The 21851-nt window shown below is 46.0% G+C and overlaps 2 protein-coding genes across 3 annotated transcripts; one reads left to right on the top strand and one right to left on the bottom strand.

The window, feature by feature from the left end:
- Positions 1-404: 404 nt before the first annotated feature.
- MTNAP1 (mitochondrial nucleoid associated protein 1) lies at positions 405-15827 on the bottom strand. The gene is made up of 5 exons (XM_069953435.1): positions 15805-15827; positions 4624-5982; positions 4213-4350; positions 3404-3520; positions 405-670 (listed from the first exon to the last, which is right to left on the bottom strand). The coding sequence occupies exons 2-5, from the start codon at positions 5978-5980 to the stop codon at positions 642-644; spliced, it is 1641 nt and encodes a 546-aa protein (XP_069809536.1). The 5' UTR covers positions 5981-5982; positions 15805-15827; the 3' UTR covers positions 405-641.
- VCF1 (VCP nuclear cofactor family member 1) lies at positions 9338-21834 on the top strand. 2 transcript variants are annotated; one of them, XR_011359822.1, is made up of 5 exons: positions 9338-9472; positions 16210-16360; positions 17354-17447; positions 18934-21278; positions 21343-21834. XR_011359822.1 is itself a non-coding variant. In XM_069953436.1 (4 exons), exons 2-4 carry the CDS (start codon positions 16344-16346, stop codon positions 19153-19155), a joined length of 333 nt encoding a protein of 110 aa, XP_069809537.1. In that variant the 5' UTR covers positions 9338-9472; positions 16210-16343; the 3' UTR covers positions 19156-21834. The 2 variants fall into 2 exon arrangements, 1 of the variants encoding a protein (XP_069809537.1); XM_069953436.1 differs by having other exon boundaries at positions 18934-21834.
- Positions 21835-21851: the final 17 nt, after the last annotated feature.

The raw sequence follows: 21851 nt of genomic DNA, 5'->3' as shown, positions 1-21851 counted from the left end.
CTATGGGGATTTGCTGCTGCTCTGGACAGTTCCTGACATGGACAGAGGTGGCAGCAGAGAGCACTGTGTCAGACTGGAAAGAATACACCACTTCCTGCAGGACATACAGCAGCTGATAAGTACTGGAAGACTGAAGATTTGAATAGAAATAAATTACAAATCTCTGGAATCAGTTGATTTGACTTTTTTTTTTTTTTAACTACTCCTTTAAGGGGAGTCTGACTAGTGGGGACTCTAAAATGACACTCTATGAAGCCACTTTAGATAGATGAGAGCAGCTTTTGGCTGCTCAGTTTTCAGGATTGGTCGGACCTCCCGGTGATCTCATAACTTGGATACAGTGTATAAGATATAACTTGCCGTATGGAGTATGTACTGTAGGTATATAGGGAATCCAGCAGGTGCACCTGTCAGTAAACACTTTTATTAACCGCATGGTGGCCCACGTTCTCCTTCACATAACCCTAATACTATAGGAATAAACATCATGTAACCAGAATAAATAATCACACAACATAATAAATGTAGAGAACCTCAGCGCAAATCTTCACAAGGCACTTGGTGAGAGGCGGCTGCGTTCCAGGACATGGAGGCTGCTGGGGAAATCATCCGGAGGATCAGAAGTTCAGGCGGCTCAGAGATCAGTGATATTTCCTCCAGCGATCCAGCTCTGAAAGAGACAGAGATTTATGTACAGCAGCATGAAAGGGGGACAAGAGCTCCACCTGGTGGCCAGAAGAGGGAACTGCTGCAAAGACCAATATGTAGGATCCTAGCATGGTGTAATGTACTGAGAAATAAAAAAAAAATAGATTTTTGTGGGGTTGAATAGAAATCCATAATTCTATTTTTTATGGAGGTTCAGTGTTATATGTTAAACGTATACTCTTTTTTTTTTTAATTTGGCATTGCTGTGGAGAATAGATGGTGTGCTGGCGATACATGCACAGTACGCTCCGTTCATTCAGGGGAACTATAACGGAACGGGAATAGTTTGGACCTCCCAATAATAGACTTATATAGTGATATCACTAAGAGTACTGGCTTTACCCCAACAGGAAGCTGAAAATAGAAGAACTACACAATGGGTATTGTCTCCCTCTATCCCAAGACAATGCATCATCTTCTGCTGTATTAGGAAGTGTGGCTGGATCTTATCTAGGTGCTCTAGCCCCACCCCCTGAGTGATGTCATCACCTCTGACCAGCCGTACATCACCATCTACTTGATATATAGAGACATGTTTACAGCATGCTGCCTTGTGCTGAACAATGCCACAGGCAGATGGGAAGTGATACAGCGTAAGGAGAGAGTCTGCTGTGTAGAGTGATGTTCTGCAGCAGCTCTGGGTGGGGAGTGATGGGATTTAATATTCAGAAACCCTGCCTCTGTGTGAACACTACCCTGATCCGCGTGCAGCGCCCACTATCCGCCTCTCTCCTCTCCTTTCCTGCAGCCCCATCCGTCTCTGCCGTGATCGCTTTCTCTGTTATACAGCAATCTCCAGTTAATTTAGTCTATGGTCCTTGTTGAGATGAACGGCTTTTATGGCAGCCGGGATACATTGCTGTGCCAGGCTAATGTTTTCCTTCCAGCTGGCGCTATAATGGTCTGCAATGAAACCTGATTTACAGGAGCGGCGATGGCCGGGCATGAAGTGCTCTCTATGTTAATGTGGATTTAAAGCAAATCTCCTGTGTGAACGTTAATATCCCGAGCGGCTGACAATGGAACTGGGGAGATCGGAGGAGGGGGCAGCTGTCTGACCACACCAGCCACATTACAGACGTCTAGATGGGCCTCACACTACTGTAACTCTGTACTGAAGGGGTTATCCTGGCTCACTAAAACATGGCCACTTTCTTCCAGAAACAGCGCCCCTTTTGTCCTCAGTTTGGGTGCAGCATTGCAGCTCAGTTCCATTGAAGTGAATGGTGCTGAGTTGTAATACAGCATACAGCCTGAGGACAGGGGTGGCGCTGTTTTTGCAACAAAGTAGCTGTGCTTTTTATAAGCGTGTATAACCCCTTTGAGTCTGCCGTAATACAAATTGGAAAATGTATGCATAGCGCACTAGTATGAACCCGGCCTAATGCTCTGACCCCACCCAATCATGTCAGTTTAATGTGTTAAAGGTTATTTAAAGTGACAGTAATTCCTTAAAGGGATAGCGTGGTGGGGGGAAAAAATCTAATCCCATAGAGTGAGAAAGTTATACATATTTTAAATTGCTTCTATTAAAAAAATCTCCAGTCTTCCAGTACTTATCAGCTGTTGTATGTCCTGCAGGAAGTGGTGTATTCTCTCCAGTCTGACACAGTGCTCTCTGCTGCCACCTCTGTCCATGTCAGGAACTGTCCAGAACAGCAGCAAATCCCCATAGAAAACCTCTGCTGCTCTGGACAGTTCCTGACATGGACAGAGGTGGCAGCAGAGAGCAATGTGTCACACTGGAGAGAATACACCACTTCCTGCAGGACATACAGCAGCTGATAACTACTGGAACAATGGAGATTTTTAAGTAGAAGTAAATTACCAGTCTATATAACTTTCTGACACCAGTTGTTTTGATTTTTTTTCCCCCAAAGTACCCCATGTTGCGGATTCCGCAGCTCACACCTGCTCGCGGACTGGCTCGCGAAATGCAGGTGCGAGCTGCAGAATCCGCAATGGGTTTTCCGTCGGGATCCTGCAGTGTGCACGTACCCTTACTGTCCTCCATCCTGTTATTCCTGCAGGAACAGTATACATGAATTGATGACTAGCAGTTCCCATTCTCCTTGCTGATAGGCTGTAACGCTGCCTGCCATGATTAGACAGACGGTGTAAGAACACGCCCAATTGTCAATATATTCCAAGAGGAATAACAGCAAAACACAGAGAAAATTGACTCCCAGTTGATCAGTTATGGAGGAAAGTATTTACTATCCTGGTCAGGGGCGTTGGGTGATCCCTAACTTGTGGCTGTCTAGCCGCTGCAAAACTACAACTCCCATAATGCCCTGACAGTCGGATGGGAGTGCTGCAACATCTGTAGGGCCACAGGTTAAGGAACAGTTCCCACCGTCTTATGTATGCAGCTCCTACACAGACTTATCGGTTGTTACAGACTAAAACTAACCTCTGTGTGACCAGACCCCTCAGTACTCCTCCCTTCCTTTCTCACCTAGCTTTTTTCCTCATAAACATTCAGGAGAACTGGAAGTCTGACTGCAGGATCGTTTATGTAGTCTGTAACCATGGAAACACACAGATCTCCATAGAAGCTCTCTTTCTCTCTCTCTCTCTCTCTCTCTCTATATATATATATATATATAGAGGTATCCGAGGTTAGAAAAACATGGCTGATTTCTTCCAAAACCAGTGCTGGTGATATAGAGTCATTCACAAGAGGAGAACTTACTAATATGGTTGTAGTTCCAGGTATAGCTGAGGACGCAGTAACTGGCGAGAATCATGGTCAGACCTCCAATGCCGCCCTTCCTCACGTTGATGTACTTGTCGTAGTATCGTCCCCAAGCTGCAAAAGGGTAGAAGGTTAAAAAGGTTAAAGGGGTAGTTCACCAAAATATTTTCCTTTCAAATGAACTGGTGACAGAAATTTGTAACTTACTTCTATTTAAAAATCTCCATTCTACCAGTGCTTCTCAGCTGCTGTATGTCCTGCAGGAAGTGATGTTTTCTCTCCAGTCTGCACAGTGCTCTCTGCTGCCACCTCTGTCCATGTCAGGAACTGTCCAGAGCAGGAGAGGTTTTCTATGGGGATTTGCTGCTGCTCTGGACAGTTCCTGACATGGACAGAGGTGGCAGCAGAGAGCACTGTGTCAGACTGGAGAAAATACACCACTTCCTGCAGGACATACAGTAGCTGATAAGTACTGGGAGACTGGAGATTTTTTAATAGAAGTAAATTATAAATCTCTATAACTTTCTGATACCGGTTGATTTGAAAAAAAAATATTTTCGCCAGAGTTCCCTTTTAAGGTCTTATAGAAGACGGGGATGGGGAATCTTTGGCCCTCCTGCTGATGAAAAACTACAATTCCCATCATGCCTGGACAGCCAAAGGCTGTAATTTTGCAGCAGCTGGCGGGTTCCTCATCCCTAATGTAACTTTTGGGACCCCGAGTGATCACCTGTAACCTGAGTATACCTGGCAGCAAGTCCTCACATCCCCCATAGCGCCCCTAGAGGCCAAAGCTGCTCACTCACCATTCATTATAAACCGTGGAACCATCTTTGGTGAATATCTATGTTTGGCGAACCAGGCGGGAAGATCCCCGAGCCGGACGTCCATCAGGAGCTTAGATGTAGACTGGTTTTCTAGGATGGGCGCCGCCTTGCACAGTTCTAGGAAAGGAGAGAAACCAAGGAGTCTTCTAATGTTCTGACAGCATGGAAGGAGCGAGGGATAGAGATGAGCATAACTGGGGTCCGATGCTGGAGTCCGATCATTCGGCATGTGAATAACGTTAGCTGGAGAAGTTGGATGCAGCCCTAGGGGGGGTCCTGCTGGATACAACCATAGGACCGCATCCATCTTCTTCAGCCATCGGTATTCACATTCTGAACGATCGGCTCATCTCTAGTGAGGGATACAATATGACCAGGGATATACACTACCAGCTGGGCTTCCTATTGGCTCCAGTATCTTGGTTCCTCTACTAGCTGGGCTTCCTATTGGCTCCAGTATCTTGGTTCCTCTACCAGCTGGGCTTCCTATTGGCTCCAGTATCTTGGTTCCTCTACCAGCTGGGCTTCCTATTGGCTCCAGTATCTTGGTTCCTCTACTAGCTGGGCTTCCTATTGGCTCCAGTATCTTGGTTCCTCTACCAGCTGGGCTTCCTATTGGCTCCAGTATCTTGGTTCCTCTACCAGCTGGGCTTCCTATTGGCTCCAGTATCTTGGTTTCTCTACTAGCTGGGCTTCCTATTGGCTCCAGTATCTTGGTTCCTCTACCAGCTGGGCTTCCTATTGGCTCCAGTATCTTGGTTCCTCTACCAGCTGGGCTTCCTATTGGCTCCAGTATCTTGGTTCCTCTTCCAGGTTGACCCCATTGATCTTGTCTTCCAGGGACAACGCGCACTTGGACATAACTGGGATAGAGCTGAGGAATCCACTGTAACCCTACAGGACTATCTACTAGTTGCAGGGGATTAGGTGGGGGTGGCACGTCCATCTTCATCTCGTTTGTCTTCCGTAGAGTCTCTACTGCTTTATGGTTAGCTTCTGCTTCTATACTGCTCACAGTGGAAGACATGCCCGGCCGTTGTGTATTAATTCCGGTAGCCCACCTGATGACCATGGGAGCCTCGGCAGGTGCGGGAACACGCCAGGGCACTGAGCTTCCATCCGAGCGGATGTGTTCATGGAGCGCGCGTACCCCAGTATATAGAGCTGGACTCCCTATTGTGTCCGTGTGCTTGGGTGCAGATGATCCGGTCCAATCTCCTCCTACATCCTCAGTCCATACCCGGTCTCTCACATTAAACCTCGGACCGTCCACTTTCTCAGGACTGGGCCTTACTACAAGGGCTTGCTGGACTGGCAGACAGGGTTTACCCAATGCCACCTGGTCCCGACCTTCCTCTTTTCTTGACCTGACCACTGGAGCGGTCCCTGTGGTCGCCTGAGGGGCTTCCTTGGCATCCTTAGTGGCGGCCTTAGCTCTGCTCCCTGAGGTGACCGTTCCTGTCACTTGGGTTGGTCGGGATACGGACATTGCTTTGCCTTGACTTTTCCTGCCTTCCGTCTTAGCTTTTCCTTTGGTTTTCAGGCGCTGTCTTTCTGCCATTGGTAAGGTTGTGCTCGTTGTTTTTGGGGGTGCCGGGTTGGCTGTTGTGTATTTGTCTCTAGGATCTGTCTCCCGTGCGGTGGTTGAGGCCCGGGCCGTCTTACAGTGCGGTAAGTGAGATTTTAACCTCTTAAACGCCTTGCCACAGAACGGGCAAACCTCCATTGCTGCCGATGGATCCTTCATGACTGGAAGAAACGGAAATACAAGGTTTAAAAGTTTAAAAACAATATTGGACAGTAATGTATACAGATATATACCACCACCTCTCTATATGCAAGACTACAATTCCCATAATGCCTGGACAGCAACAGTAGGAGACCCAAAGGTTCCCCCCTCCCCGATCTAGCTATACAGTCCAGCATACAATTATATATATACACAGTGGTACCTTGGTTTAAGAGTAACTTGGTTTAAGAGCTCACAGTTTTTCAAAATTGTGACTTGGTTTAAGAGCATTGCTTTGGTTTAAGAGCTCCATGTTCTGGGTGGGAGCGCGAGTGGGGGAGGGGCATGGTCTGCATAGCGGGGTCTACAGCCCTGTACTCTGACCCAGGAAGTCTCCCTCACCTTCCAAATCATAGCAGATCCACTGCAGGCTGGGGCTTACATTAAGGGACAGGACTGTGGGGGTAATCTCTCCATAGCTGTAACCCCTCTCTCCCCGGACAGAGAGCGCTGCATGTATGTGCCCACATCTGTCCTGCTCATTCCTTCATACTCCCTGCAGTCTCTGTCAGTCCTTGTGTTTCCCATCCGCTCCATTACTGTACAGTAATTTATAATATCACATATTAAGCTGTTTCTTAATCTTTGTTTCATCTGTTTTACATGTTATTCAGAAAAAAAAATCATTATTTTTGGGGTGTGGAACCAATTGTCTGCACTTCTATGATTTCTTACGGGAAAATTTGCTTTGTTTTAAGAGCAGATTTGGATTACAAGCACGGTCCCGGAACGAATTATGCTTGTAATCCAAGGCACCACTGTATATATATACAGTGGTGCCTTGGATTACGAGCATAATTAGTTCCGGGATGGTGCTTGTAATCCAAATCCACTCTTAAACCAAAGCAAATTTTCCCATAAGAAATCATCGAAATGCAGACAATTGGTTCCACACCCCGAAAATAAGGATTTATTATTCTGAATAACATGTAAAACAGATGAAACAAAGATTAAGAAACAGCTTAATATGTGATATTATAAATTACTGTACAGTAATGGAGCGGATGGGAAACACAAGGGCGGACAGAGACTGCAGGGAGTATGGAGGAATGAGCAGGGCAGATGTGGGCACATGCAGCGCTCTCTGTCCGGGGAGAGAGGGGTTACAGCTATGGAGAGATTACCTCCACAGTCCTGTCCCCTGATGTAAGCCCCAGCCTGAAGTGGATCTGCTATGATTTGGAAGGTGAGGGAGACTTCCTGGGTCAGAGTACAGAGCTGTAGACCCCGCTATGCAGACCCTGCCCCTCCTCCACTCCCACCCAGTACAGGGAGCTCTTAAACCAAAGCTATGCTCTTACACCAAATCACAATTTTTAAAAACTGTGAGCTCTTAAACCAAAACACTCTTAAACGAAGTTACTCTTAAACCAAGGTACCACTGTATATATATATATATATATATATATATATACACATACAGCCCAGCATACCAGTATATATATATATATATATATATATATACAGTCCAGCATACCAGTATATATATATATATATATATATATATATATATATATATATACAGTCCAGCAAACCATTTGCTTTCCTTACCGCCTGGTTGCCCTGGTAACATATTTGAGGTGTCAGAAATCGCTGCCTCTAAACCTTCTCTTCTGAAGTCTTCACTAAGGCCCTGTTCCCACTGAGCAAAGGTAGCGGAATTCCGCGACGGAATTGTCCGTCGTGGAATGCCGTTAGCCTCCCGCTCATAATGGGAGTCTATGGGAGGCGCGCGCTCCTGCTCTGTAGGCGCTGAAGAATAAACATGTTCATTCTTCAGCGCCTACAGAGCAGGAGCGCGCGCCTCCTATAGACTCCCATTATGAGCGGGAGGCTAACAGCATTCCATGGCGGACAATTCCATCGCGGAATTCCGCTACCTTTGCTCAGTGGGAACGGGGCCTAATACAGAACCGCTGATATGATACACGGATAGAGGATTTCTCCTCTATAACTGCATTATTCTATATTTGAAAACACTGAGCTGTAGTATCTATTGCTTTGATCTCTTATCTAGTAAAGTGAAATCATTTTCTTCAATACTTTCTCTCCCGTCTTCTCCCGTCCGGATAGGGGAGTGCAGGAATAGGGAGAGGTAAGTATATTTACATCTGTCCTGGGGATAGTATGTAGTCTATATAAGATCTGGGGATCTGTATATATTGGGGGGGGTCCTCTCTGTCAGGATTTCACGATGAGGTGTTTATTATATACTCACTTTGAAGGCTCCTTTCTTTTAGGATCTCTAACGTCCCCTCTTAAAGGGATAATCCAGCAAAATGGTATTTCTTTCAAATTAAGTGGTGCAAGAGATTTGTTATTGGCAGCAGAGAGCAGTGTGTCAGACTGGAGAGAATACACCACTTCCTGCAGGACATACAGCAGCTGATAAGTACTGGAAGTCTGGAGAGGCAGTGATAAGATTGGGTCATTGCTGTCATAAAAAGGAGAAAAGTAACATAACAACTACATACAACATACAACTACTATCCTGATCGCATGTCATCTCGCAAATGGCTCAGTGAGTGCTGTGCTGTGCCGTGCATGCAGTGTCGGTGCACTGGGTCAGGTTTTACCTCTTCTCGTACAGTCACATTACAGCCTCATCCACATGCCGCTTCAGGTCCTGGACGAGTGACGTAATTGGACAAACCTGGTCACGTGGACGGCATTTTCCGACACTCATTGGCTGACTGGACATGTGACATTAAGGCGCCGCCATATTGGTAGCGGCTAAGTAGCGTATGGTAGAATCCTATGTCGTTTGCAGCGCGTCGCCATCTTGGTAGAGGCAAAACAAACTAGACAGTTGTCACGCAGTCAACCGTATCAACCAATCATCTTCAAAGCTTTTTTTTTTCTTGGAAACTAAAAGTAGGATTCTAATTGGTTGCTATAGAAACGTAACTTATCGCCACTAATGTTGAGTCATAAAGGCGTATTCCTATTTCAGACAGGCGAACTTACGTAACGTACGCCGTTTGCGTAGCGATTAAATTGCACTGTTTACGTAACTCCCTTATGTCGTAAATAGGGTTAGCGTCCTAATTAACGTTACGCAAATTGCCTAAAAGGTGGAAGGCGGGCAGGGGGATCCATTTCTAGTTGTGTATCGCCTTAAATGGACTTTAGGATCGTCCACAGGATTCTCTGTATATATACACGCCTCATAATAAAATCTATTATAAGTGTAGCTACATCACTATAGGGGGCTGTTTCTTATACAACCAATAACATGGCGTCCCTGCAGGCGGCGACACTCCGGAGCCGCTCTCCTATTGGCTGGTGGCGGGCACGCGGTGACGTCATTGAGGCCTGTATCCGGCTGGGGCTGCGGCTTGGAGCATGGAACCTGGCGGGGCATGAGAGCTCCAGCCAGCGGATGAGGAGTATGAGCAGGACGGGGAGAGGACGGGGCAGAAGCCTCGGAGAGACCAGGAGAGGCGGGAGGTGAGCGGCCTGCGGGGCCGGGGGACAGGGCTGCCCTCTGTGGCTGCGGGGGGGACTACAAGTCACAGGAGGCCCGGGGCGGCCATGACAGGACGGGATGCTAGGGGTTGTGTGGGGGGATGGGGGCAGTATACACTGCGGGTATATAGGGCAGCTGCCAGGTGTATGGGGGCAGGCACTGTATACAGTCACAGCCAGTCATGGTATATAGGATATAGCAGTGTATACAGTCACAGCCAGGCATGGTATATAGTATATAGCAGTGTATACAGTCACAGCCAGGCATGGTATATAGTATATAGCAGTGTATACAGTCACAGCCAGGCATGGTATATAGTATATAGCACTGTATACAGTCACACAGCCAGGCATGGTATATAGTATATAGCACTGTATACAGTCACAGCCAGGCATGGTATATAGTATATAGCACTGTATACAGTCACAGCCAGGCATGGTATATAGTATATAGCACTGTATACAGTCACAGCCAGGCATGGTATATAGTATATAGCACTGTATACAGTCACAGCCAGGCATGGTATATAGTATATAGCACTGTATACAGTCACAGCCAGGCATGGTATATAGCAGTGTATACAGTCACAGCCAGTCATGGTATATAGTATATAGCAGTGTATACAGTCACACAGCCAGTCATGGTATATAGTATATAGCACTGTATACAGTCACAGCCAGGCATGGTATATAGTATATAGCACTGTATACAGTCACAGCCAGGCATGATATATAGTATATAGTACTGTATACAGTCACAGCCAGGCATGGTATATAGTATATATTGCTGTATACAGTCACACAGCCAGTCATGGTATATAGTATATATCACTGTATACAGTCACAGCCAGGCATGGTATATAGTATATAGCACTGTATACAGTCACAGCCAGGCATGGTATATAGTATATAGCACTGTATACAGTCACAGCCAGTCATGGTATATAGTATATAGCACTGTATACAGTCACAGCCAGGCATGGTATATAGTATATATCACTGTATACAGTCACAGCCAGGCATGGTATATAGTATATAGCACTGTATACAGTCACAGCCAGGCATGGTATATAGCAGTGTATACAGTCACAGCCAGTCATGGTATATAGTATATAGCACTGTATACAGTCACAGCCAGGCATGGTATATAGTATATATCACTGTATACAGTCACAGCCAGGCATGGTATATAGTATATAGCACTGTATACAGTCACACAGCCAGTCATGGTATATAGTATATAGCAGTGTATACAGTCACAGCCAGGCATGGTATATAGTATATAGCACTGTATACAGTCACAGCCAGTCATGGTATATAGTATATAGCAGTGTATACAGTCACAGCCAGGCATGGTATATAGTACTGTATACAGTCACAGCCAGGCATGGTATATAGTATATAGCACTGTATACAGTCACAGCCAGTCATGGTATATAGTATATAGCACTGTATACAGTCACAGCCAGTCATGGTATATAGTATATAGCACTGTATACAGTCACAGCCAGTCATGGTATATAGTATATAGCACTGTATACAGTCACACAGCCAGTCATGGTATATAGTATATAGCACTGTATACAGTCACACAGCCAGGCATGGTATATAGTATATAGCACTGTATACAGTCACAGCCAGTCATGGTATATAGTATATAGCACTGTATACAGTCACACAGCCAGGCATGGTATATAGTATATAGCACTGTATACAGTCACAGCCAGGCATGGTATATAGTATATAGCACTGTATACAGTCACAGCCAGGCATGGTATATAGTATATAGCACTGTATACAGTCACAGCCAGGCATGGTATATAGTATATAGCACTGTATACAGTCACAGCCAGGCATGGTATATAGTATATAGCACTGTATACAGTCACAGCCAGGCATGGTATATAGTATATAGCACTGTATACAGTCACAGCCAGGCATGGTATATAGTATATAGCACTGTATACAGTCACAGCCAGGCATGGTATATAGTATATAGCACTGTATACAGTCACAGCCAGGCATGGTATATAGTATATAGCACTGTATACAGTCACAGCCAGGCATGGTATATAGTATATAGCACTGTATACAGTCACAGCCAGGCATGGTATATAGTATATAGCACTGTATACAGTCACAGCCAGGCATGGTATATAGTATATAGCACTGTATACAGTCACAGCCAGGCATGGTATATAGTATATAGCACTGTATACAGTCACAGCCAGGCATGGTATATAGTATATAGCACTGTATACAGTCACAGCCAGGCATGGTATATAGTATATAGCACTGTATACAGTCACAGCCAGGCATGGTATATAGTATATAGCACTGTATACAGTCACACAGCCAGGCATGGTATATAGTATATAGCACTGTATACAGTCACACAGCCAGGCATGGTATATAGTATATAGCACTGTATACAGTCACACAGCCAGTCATGGTATATAGTATATAGCACTGTATACAGTCACACAGCCAGTCATGGTATATAGTATATAGCACTGTATACAGTCACAGACAGTCATGGTATATAGTATATAGCACTCTATGTAGTCACAGCCAGTCATGGTATATAGTATATAGCACTGTATATAGTCACAGCCAGTCATGGTATATAGTATATAGCACTGTATACAGTCACACAGTCAGTCATGGTATATAGTATATAGCAGTGTATACAGTCACAGACAGTCATGGTATATAGTATATAGCAGTGTATACAGTCACAGACAGTCATGGTATATAGTATATAGCAGTGTATACAGTCACAGCCAGGCATGGTATATAGTATATAGCACTGTATACAGTCACAGCCAGGCATGGTATATAGTATATAGCAGTGTATACAGTCACAGCCAGTCATGGTATATAGTATATATCACTGTATACAGTCACACAGCCAGGCATGGTATATAGTATATAGCACTGTATACAGTCACACAGCCGGTCATGGTATATAGTATATAGCACTGTATACAGTCACACAGCCAGGCATGGTATATAGTATATAGCACTGTATACAGTCACACAGTCAGTCATGGTATATAGTATATAGCAGTGTATACAGTCACACAGCCAGTCATGGTATATAGTATATAGCAGTGTATACAGTCACACAGTCAGTCATGGTATATAGTATATAGCAGTGTATACAGTCACACAGCCAGTCATGGTATATAGTATATATCACTGTATACAGTCACACAGCCAGTCATGGTATATAGTATATATCACTGTATACAGTCACACAGCCAGTCATGGTATATAGTATATAGCACTGTATACAGTCACAGAGCCAGTCATGGTATATAGTATATAGCACTGTATACAGTCACAGAGCCAGTCATGGTATATAGTATATAGCACTGTATACAGTCACAGAGACAGTCATGGTATATAGTATATATTACTGTATACAGTCACACAGCCAGTCATGGTATATAGCAGTGTATACAGTCACACAGCCAGTCATGGTATATAGGATTTAGCAGTGTTTTATATATATATATATATATATATATATATATATATAGCCTTAGAGCCGGGCATAGCGTGTGTATATATATATATATATATATATATATATATATAGCCCCAGAGCCGGGCATAGCGTATATATACAGCCCTAGACCTGGGCATAGCGTGTGTATATAGCCTTAGAGCCGGGCATAGCGTATATATCAGCGCTTTTACTGGAGCCTCACCCAACAGACACTATGATGCCTGTGCCTCACCGGACTGATCAAGGGGGAGCTGGTTATAGCCAGGGAAAGAACGGTGCAGCTTTTGTGAGAATTGCCTCCTAAGCTGTGCCTCACCAGCAACTAGGGGGCGCCTCACAGTCTGAGAAGCCTTGATATATAGCCCCTAGAGCCGGGCATAGCGTGTATATATAGCCCCTAGAGCCGGGCATAGTGTGTGTATATGTAGCCCCTAGAGCCGGGCATAGCGTGTATATATAGCCCCTAGAGCCGGGCATAGCGTGTATATATATACATACATACACGGTATACCGTGTGTGTGTATATATATATATATATATATATATATATATATATATATATATATATACACATACATACATACACACATACATACACACGGTATGCCCGGCTCTAGGGGCTATATATACACACTATGGCCGGCTCTAGGGGCTACATATAAACACTATGCCCGGCTCTAGGGGCTACATATACACGCTATGCCCGGCTCTAGGGGCTACATATACACGCTATGCCCGGCTCTAGGGGCTATATATACACGCTATGCCCGGCTCTAGGGGCTATATATACATGCTATGCCCGGCTCTAGGGGCTATATATACACGCTATGCCCGGCTCTAGGGGCTATATATACACGCTATGCCCGGCTCTAGCGACTATATATACACGGTATGCCCGACTCTAGGGGCTATATATACACGGTATGCCCGACTCTAGGGGCTATATATACACGGTATGCCCGACTCTAGGGGCTATATATACACACTATGCCCGGCTCTAGGGGCTATATATACACGGTATGCCCGACTCTAGGGGCTATATATACACGGTATGCCCGACTCTAGGGGCTATATATACACGGTATGCCCGGCTCTAGGGGCTATATATACACGGTATGTCCGGCTCTAGGGGCTATATATACTCACTATGTCCGGCTCTAGGGGCTATATATACTCACTATGCCCGGCTCTAGGGGCTATATATTCATGGTATGCCCGGCTCTAGGGGCTATATATACACGGTATGCCTGGCTCTAGGGGCTATATATACTCACTATGCCCGGCTCTAGGGGCTATATATACACACTATGCCCGGCTCTAGGGGCTATAATTGTATATATATATATATGCCCTATATATACACACTATGTATAATATGTATATGTATATACACACTATATATAATTATATATATATATATATGCCCTATATATACACACTATGCCCGGCTCTAGGGGCTATAATTATATATATATATATAATTATAGCCCCTAGAGCCGGGCATAGTGTGTATATATAGCCCCTAGAGCCGGGCATAGTGAGTATATATAGCCCCTAGAGCCAGGCATACCGTGTATATATAGCCCCTAGAGTCGGGCATACCGTGTATATATAGCCCCTAGAGCCGGGCATACCGTGTATATATAGCCCCTAGAGCCGGGCATAGTGAGTATATATAGCCCCTAGAGCCGGACATACCGTGTATATATAGCCCCTAGAGCCGGGCATAGTGAGTATATATAGCCCCTAGAGCCGGCCATAGTGTGTATATATAGCCCCTAGAGCCGGGCATACCGTGTGTATATATAGCCCCTAGAGCCGGACATACCGTGTATATATAGCCCCTAGAGTCGGGCATACCGTGTATATATAGCCCCTAGAGTCGGGCATACCGTGTATATATAGCCCCTAGAGTCGGACATACCGTGTATATATAGCCCCTAGAGCCGGGCATACCGTGTATATATAGCCCCTAGAGCCGGGCATACCGTGTGTATATATAGCCCCTAGAGCCGGGCATAGTGTGTATATATAGCCCCTAGAGCCGGGCATACCGTGTGTATATATAGCCCCTAGAGCCGGGCATAGTGTGTATATATAGCCCCTAGAGCCGGGCGTATTTTGTATACTCAGGGGGGGAAATGAATCAAACATGGTGTAAAGTGACACTGGCTCCGTTGCCCCTAGCAACCAATCAGATTCCACCTTCCGTTTTCCAAAGAGTCTATGAGGAATGAAAAGTGGAATCTGATTGGTTGCCGGGGCATCTAGGCCGGTTTAACTTTACACCATGTTTGATAAATCTCCCCCATAATGTCTATAGTAGTAGAGCCGGGCATAGTGTCTATAGTTATAGGATAGGGCTGTAACACTGCTGCCAGTCATAGTGGTGTATACCAGTGATAAGGAACCTTCATCCTTCCAGCTAGTGCAAAACTACAATTCCCATCATGCCCTGACAGCCAGCAGCTCTTCTGCCTATTGCGGCTTCCCGGCTGTAGTGCTGTAACAGGGTGATACAGACTATGAGGGCGAAGGAGACGTTCTGTTCCTATTCCCTGACAGCAAGCGAAGATCTTAGGAGGGGGAAGGTCTCTGCAGATGTCATAACACTGACTAGGATGCAGGTTGTCTTATGATTTCACCCATAGGTTCTATGATGGAAGCAGTAACCAGAGGCGGGAACTAGTACATAAGGGATAGAAGATCGGTATCATTTTCAGGTGGTCTTCCACTCCGGCGAAAATCTTATTAATTCATATCAGCTGGTGTCAGAAAGTTATATAGATTTGTAATTTACCTCTATTAAAAAATCTCCATTCTTCCAGTACTTATCAGCTGCTGTATGTCCTGCAGGAAGTGGTATATGTTCTCCAGTCTGACACAGTGCTCTCTGCTGCCACCTCTGTCCATGTCAGGAACTGTCCAGAGCACCAGCAAATCCCCATAGAAAACCTCTCCTGCTATGGGCAGCTCCTGACATGGACAGAGGTGGCAGCAGAGAGCACTGTGTCAGACTGGAGAGAATACACCACTTCTGCAGGACATACAGCAGCTGATAAGTACTGGAAGACGGAAGAATTTTTAATAGAAGTACATTACAAATCACTTGCACCAGTTGATTTTGAAGTTGTTGTTTTTTCAAGGCGTTGATGTCGCTTTGTTGTTCGCCTTTATTAACTTTATCTGTTTTTTTTTTTTCCAGCTTGGATTAAGCAGAAGAGTCTTACTGGACAGCGGCCGCACTCGTCCCCTCCGCTTATTACCTGTGGGACCCAACCCCTTCCCCCCCGCATTGTCAGACCGAGGATCCCGGTACAGCCGGAGCTCAGAGGCCAGATGTTGCCTGATAGCAGGTCAGGATTTATGGGGGGGAAATATACAATCAATATTTGTAAGAATGGACACGATAAACTGAGCGATCATTAGAAAGAGCTGAGAGAAGCACTGGATGGAGAGCTTCACCCCTGGACTCTGGACGTTTATCAGCTGTGTAATAGGGGATGTGCGGCCTATGAGTGAGGACGACAAAGGATCACATGACCAGTCATTCATGCGGTCTCCTTATAATAGGCGCACAGAGCCTCAGGTTACAGAGCGCCAGTCTATGAGATCAGCACCATTTACAGCTCACTGCAGGCCGTCTGTTAGGGTCCTCACTATGGAGACCACCTGCAGTGAGCTGGGGATGAAGCGTTCAGCTGGGCTCTTCTCCAAGCTCTGCCTAATGATCAGTGGCTGACTGAGTGCCCAGACCCCCAACTGATCAAAATATTGGACATGTCTAAGGTTTCTTAAAGTGACAGAGCCCAGGTAAAGGCCATTTAGTTGTGTGTGTTAGGGAGGTTCCCCCCGCTCCCCCAGAAATGGCGCCACCATTGACCTCGAACCATGTCTGGTATTGTAGTGTTCTTCTTGAGTATCGTGCTTGGGGTCAGGGTTCCCCCTTTAAGCATCACTAATCATGGTGTCATCATTGATGGCTTTTACTTATATCCCCAGTCAGGTTCCAGTCCTGCACAGTCCCTGTAGCAGAGGGGTAGCATTCTGCTGCTGTTAACTACAAATCCCAGGATGCCATGAGCACCAGCAGCTTTCGGGGCATGCTGAGACATGTAGTTTCTCAAACCAGATGGGCTACAACCATAGTGTGACCCTGGAAGTTGTACTGGCTGTTTTTTCTGTGGGACAGGTTGTATATGTATTTGCTGTGGGCCTGCCGGCGGCTGTTCTGCTGCGGGCCTGCCGGGGGGGGGGGGGCGGCGGGGGGTGTTTGCGCTGCTGCTGGCCTGCTCCTGAATGTTCCTGGCAAATTCACTGTTAAACATTAGTATTTTCTGCCTTTCTAGAAAGAGACGGCGAAACAATGATGTCTCCCAGCTCCCGCAATCTAAACGGAGCAATAGGAACCCCACATTCCAGGACTGGGAGGCCGAGGCAGAGGTAAGAGCCCCTGGGTTGCTCGCCCCTCTATGGCCAATAACGGCACAGCACATACTCCTCCCTGTTGTGCAATGACACAATACTAATGAAAGTGCACTGTGCAGAAGATCAGTTACTGTGTATACCACTATAGCTATATGGGGGGGGGGGTGTTACTGATGCAGAAATGGTACCACAGCAAGGAAAGGGTTACACTAAGCACTAAACTACTGACGTGGGTGAGGGAATGAGACTGCAGCATTGTGGACATACAGCAGTGGTTACACCACTCACACAAGGGACAGCTGCCCTGAACTTCATGGATGTCAGAGATGAGAGGGAAGCTTTGATTTACATTTCAGGAACAGTGAGGATCATATTCAGCAGGAGCAGCTTTCCTGTGCACAGTCTAGCCTTTGGTCTGCACAGAGCACATGCTAAGCTCAGCCAAACTTCCTGTGTTAGACAGATTTCCCCCTGACAAATGGCAGCGGACAGCAGATTGCAAGGAAAGGTGACCCCTAGTGGCCAACACTTGAGAGCAAGGAATCTCATAGATTATATAGCATGGAGGGAAGGTGTATAAGGCAGTCAACGGTTTTGGTGGCTCTGATCTGCCGATGTAGGACATGGAGATGAAAAGTGTCAGGAGACATCATTTCTTCCTATTATGAAAAGAAAACAGCTACTTTTGGAAACAGCACCACCTGTGTCCTCAGGCTGTGTGTGTTATTACAGTTTAGCTACTTTCACTTCAGTGTAACTGAGCTGCAAACCCCACACCCCAACCTGAGGACAGGAGAGGTTGTGTATCTGGAAGACAGTAGCCTGGACAGCCCCTTTAAAGGGAACCATTCACCCCGTGGCCCCGGCAGAAACTGACATACAGTGACATAAAGGTCAATATACTTACCACATCGCTCCCGGTCCCGTCCCGGATCCCGTTGTTGACACGGAGAAATCGTCGATTCTTCTCGCGCCCATTATGGTAATGAGCGCCGCGGGGCCCGAAGTCCAGCCTTTCCTATGGACGTTGGACTCATCTTGGCTCATTACCATGATGGGCGCGAGAAGAAGAATCAGCGATTTCTCCGTGTCAACAACGGGATCCGGGACGGGACCGGGAGCGATGTGGTAAGTATATTGACCTTTATGTCACTGTATGTCAGTTTCTGCCTGGGGCCACGGGGTGAATGGTTCCCTTTAAAGGAGAGTCGGTACCTTCTGAGATCGGTATGGTGGGATTTGGGTCCCTTGTCTTAACAGATGAGTTGTTCCACTGTGGCAGATGCCAGTATACAGCTCATGGGTAGGGAACCTTGGCTCTCCAGCTGTTGCAAAACTACAACTCTCATCATGCCTGGACAGCCAAAGCTTTAGCTTTGGCTGTCCAGGCATGATGGGAGTTGTAGTTTTGCAAAAGCACGAGAGCCAAGGTTCCCTGCCCGTACTATTGCAGCCATTTATTCTATAACCTTTAGTCATCGGTTTTCTCCTCCTTCTCCAGTCTTCTTCAGGGAGCGACAGCACTAACAGTAACGTCAGCCTGGATCGCAGTAGCGGCTCCGAGAACCTACAGACAGTGGCCGGATCGGGCCCCGCCACGCCGCAGCCATTCTCCGTCCCAGAGCAGTCTGCGCTAAATCAGGGACCTTACGTTCACATCAACCAGATCTTAAAAGAAGCGCACTTCTCAAGTCTCCAGCAACGGGGCTGCCCCTCCTCCTGACCTGCCGGCCATGGATCCCCCCTCCCCCGCTCAGCAAACGGACTACGTGTCTTATGCCAATGTTACAGCCCTCAGGTTGTTTCCAAAGCAAACTGCACAAGCGGCTCCCTGGCGGCTGTGTTCTGCCATCTAACGTTCATTACCCAAGGTAACAATGCTCACTTCTGCCCCCTTCTGGCTGCACAGACTCCATTCTTTTTTTTTTCTGGTGAAGCCCTTCTGGACGGGGGGGGGGGGGGGGGGGAGAAGAAGACATCCTCGGGGGTCTGAGACGCCATCTTGCCGTGTGCATTTAGTTGTGTAAATTTAAGTTTTATTTCCACCCCCCCCTCTTTGATGGGTGACCTGGATTAGCACTTTTTGGGGGGCATTCTTGTATATACACTAGCTTGGTTCCACCTCCACTTTCAGATAGCAAAAGCAATGGAACAAAGGGCTTATTGTCTTGGACCAGAGCTTCCATAACCAGCGCTTCTCTTACCTCCTTGCTTGACATAAGGGTCACCATGGAGTTTATTTAACCCTATGTATGCTGTGGCACTTACTCCTCACGCCGGTCACTGACTGGATGTGATGATGATCTGAACCCACATTGCACCCTAGCCCTGTGTGCCACCTGTATGTAGATAACCTATGGTTGTCCCTATATTGAGGTATCTCCTCCACAAAGATGCATGCCCCCCCTACCACATCTATCCGAGCCGGTGGTGGTATCAGTCACGGAATTACCATAAACCATACAGATTAAGAGCACAAGATTTGGTGCTGGGGCAGATTTCTGACCAGAGGTACATGGGATCCTATCTGCTTTATATTATGGGCCGCCATATGGTGCACAACGCTTTCATACTGATCTTTCACCACATAGTGCGCCATAGCATCCAGCTAAGGATTGCTCGCTTGCTAGATTTGACAGCGCTTTGATTAAAGGGGTACTCCAGCAAAAACAAAACAAAAAAAAAAAAAAACTTTTTAGTCAACTGGTGTCAAAGTTTTACAGACTTGTAATTTCTGTTTAAATTTTTCCAGTACTTATTAGCTGCTGTATGTCTTGCAGGAAGTGGTGTATTCTTTCCAGTGCTCTCTGCTGCCACCTCTGTCCAGAGCAGGAGAGGTTTTCTATGGGGATTTGCTGCTGCTCTGGACAGTTCCTGACATGGACAGAGGTGGCAGCAGAGAGCACTGTGTCACACTGGAGAGAATACACCACTTCCTGCAGGACATACAGCAGCTGATAAGTACTGGAATATTGGAGATTTTTGAAGCGGATGTACCATCAGGAACATTGCTTTAAGATTTTTATATCAATAGACTGGCGCCCATGCAGGGATACTGGTGCCACAGTCCTTTCTTTGGTGCCCGGGAATAGACCCTACGCCAGTCTATTGATGTAAAATTCTGTAAGCGCTATACCCGATGGTACATTCGCTTTAAATAGAAGTAAATTACAAATCTGTTTAACTTAAAAAAATAAAATAAAAAAAAAAGTTTTGCCAGAGTACTTTCACTAATCCCTATGGTGTTTGGCCGCCCCCGGCTTCCATTCATTCTCGCAGCACACTCCTATTCTTTGGTGCTACATTGGTACAAAGCCATCTACGGCTCCTTTCACCCTGTGTCTTGCATCGCCCGCCAGGTGTATCCTCCGACAGATGCCACAGTATAGATGCACAGTCGTCCTCAATTGTTAAAATCCATGTGATTTGATCTTTACCAACCTGACGAATGCCTAAAGGTCACTTCCGGCCTCTGTTGGGTAAGTGGGGATCTATGGATATTTTTGCTCCTGGCGCATACAGCGAACACAACGTGAAGGCAGCCAAACACCTCCATTTGTATTTGATAAAAGTTTTGGCTTGGAAGGTGTTAAAAAACATATATTATTATTTCGGGAAGTGAAGGATCGTTTGGTTCATGTCTTTGGGTCCAAAGGTGACTTGGTATGGCAGCCAACCACCCGCTGGATTTACTCTTCTCATTATAGCTTATAGATTTATCTATGCAGGCAAGGCAGGTATGAATAGCAGGGAAACTCACCTAAATGTGATGAAGACATGAGGTCCATGAGCCTGGCCCCGATACAGCCCTTATATACGTGTGGAGACGCTCCATGTAGCTTCATAGTTTGGTCCTCTAGTGGTTACAAAACTACAATTCCCATCTGTCCAGGCATGATGGGAATTGTAGTTTTGTAACCACTGGAGGGCCAAAGGTTCCCCATTCCTGGATTAGGTGTCATAGTAGGGAAGTTCATGTAAGAAAGCATTACCCTCCATGACTATAATCTGTACTATTTGCAATAGCAAAGACAAACTTCTCGGTCTTGTATGATTACTGTATTGGCGCCATCAGACGCTTTGTTTCCCTCTGAGTCCCAGCTCCTCATATTTGCCTTGGCTACTGCACAGCTTGTCTGCCCACCTGTAGGGACAGTACTATGGAACCACGTCAAGTTTGCAGGAGGGTGGATGTGTCAACCAAGATAAGAAAAAGCCTTCTTCAGTTGAATAGTGAACCCCAGGGTAGGTTTACTTTCTCCATGATACAAACTGTCCGAGGATTTACAGGCAGCTTTGTATACTGCATAAACCGCATCTCTTATACCTGACTTATGAGGTGGAAACATGGACGATACAAATTGGAATTGATGCACAATAAAGTTATTTAATTTCCTCAAAATTGGTTTGTTACAATGT

This window comes from Dendropsophus ebraccatus, chromosome 14 (genome assembly GCF_027789765.1).
Source record: "Dendropsophus ebraccatus isolate aDenEbr1 chromosome 14, aDenEbr1.pat, whole genome shotgun sequence".
NCBI classification, from domain to species: domain Eukaryota; kingdom Metazoa; phylum Chordata; class Amphibia; order Anura; family Hylidae; genus Dendropsophus; species Dendropsophus ebraccatus.
The sequence above is the reverse complement of the archived record's forward strand: the minus strand, read 5'-3'. Positions and strand labels throughout refer to the sequence as shown.

What these genes read in the sequence shown, in the direction of transcription:
- MTNAP1 (XM_069953435.1), bottom strand. Translation starts at nt 5,980, where the DNA reads ATGAAGGATCCATCGGCAGCAATGGAGGTTTGCCCGTTCTGTGGCAAG. An exon ending in GCCAATAGGAAGCCCAGCTG is followed by an intron (nt 4,351 to 4,623) that starts GTAGTGTATATC and finishes CTCCTTTCCTAG; the next exon opens with AACTGTGCAAGGCGGCGCCC. An exon ending in CTGGAACTACAACCATATTA is followed by an intron (nt 671 to 3,403) that starts GTAAGTTCTCCT and finishes TGTCTCTTTCAG; the next exon opens with AGCTGGATCGCTGGAGGAAA.
- VCF1 (XM_069953436.1), top strand. An exon ending in ACTGGGAGGCCGAGGCAGAG is followed by an intron (nt 17,448 to 18,933) that starts GTAAGAGCCCCT and finishes CTCCTTCTCCAG; the next exon opens with TCTTCTTCAGGGAGCGACAG.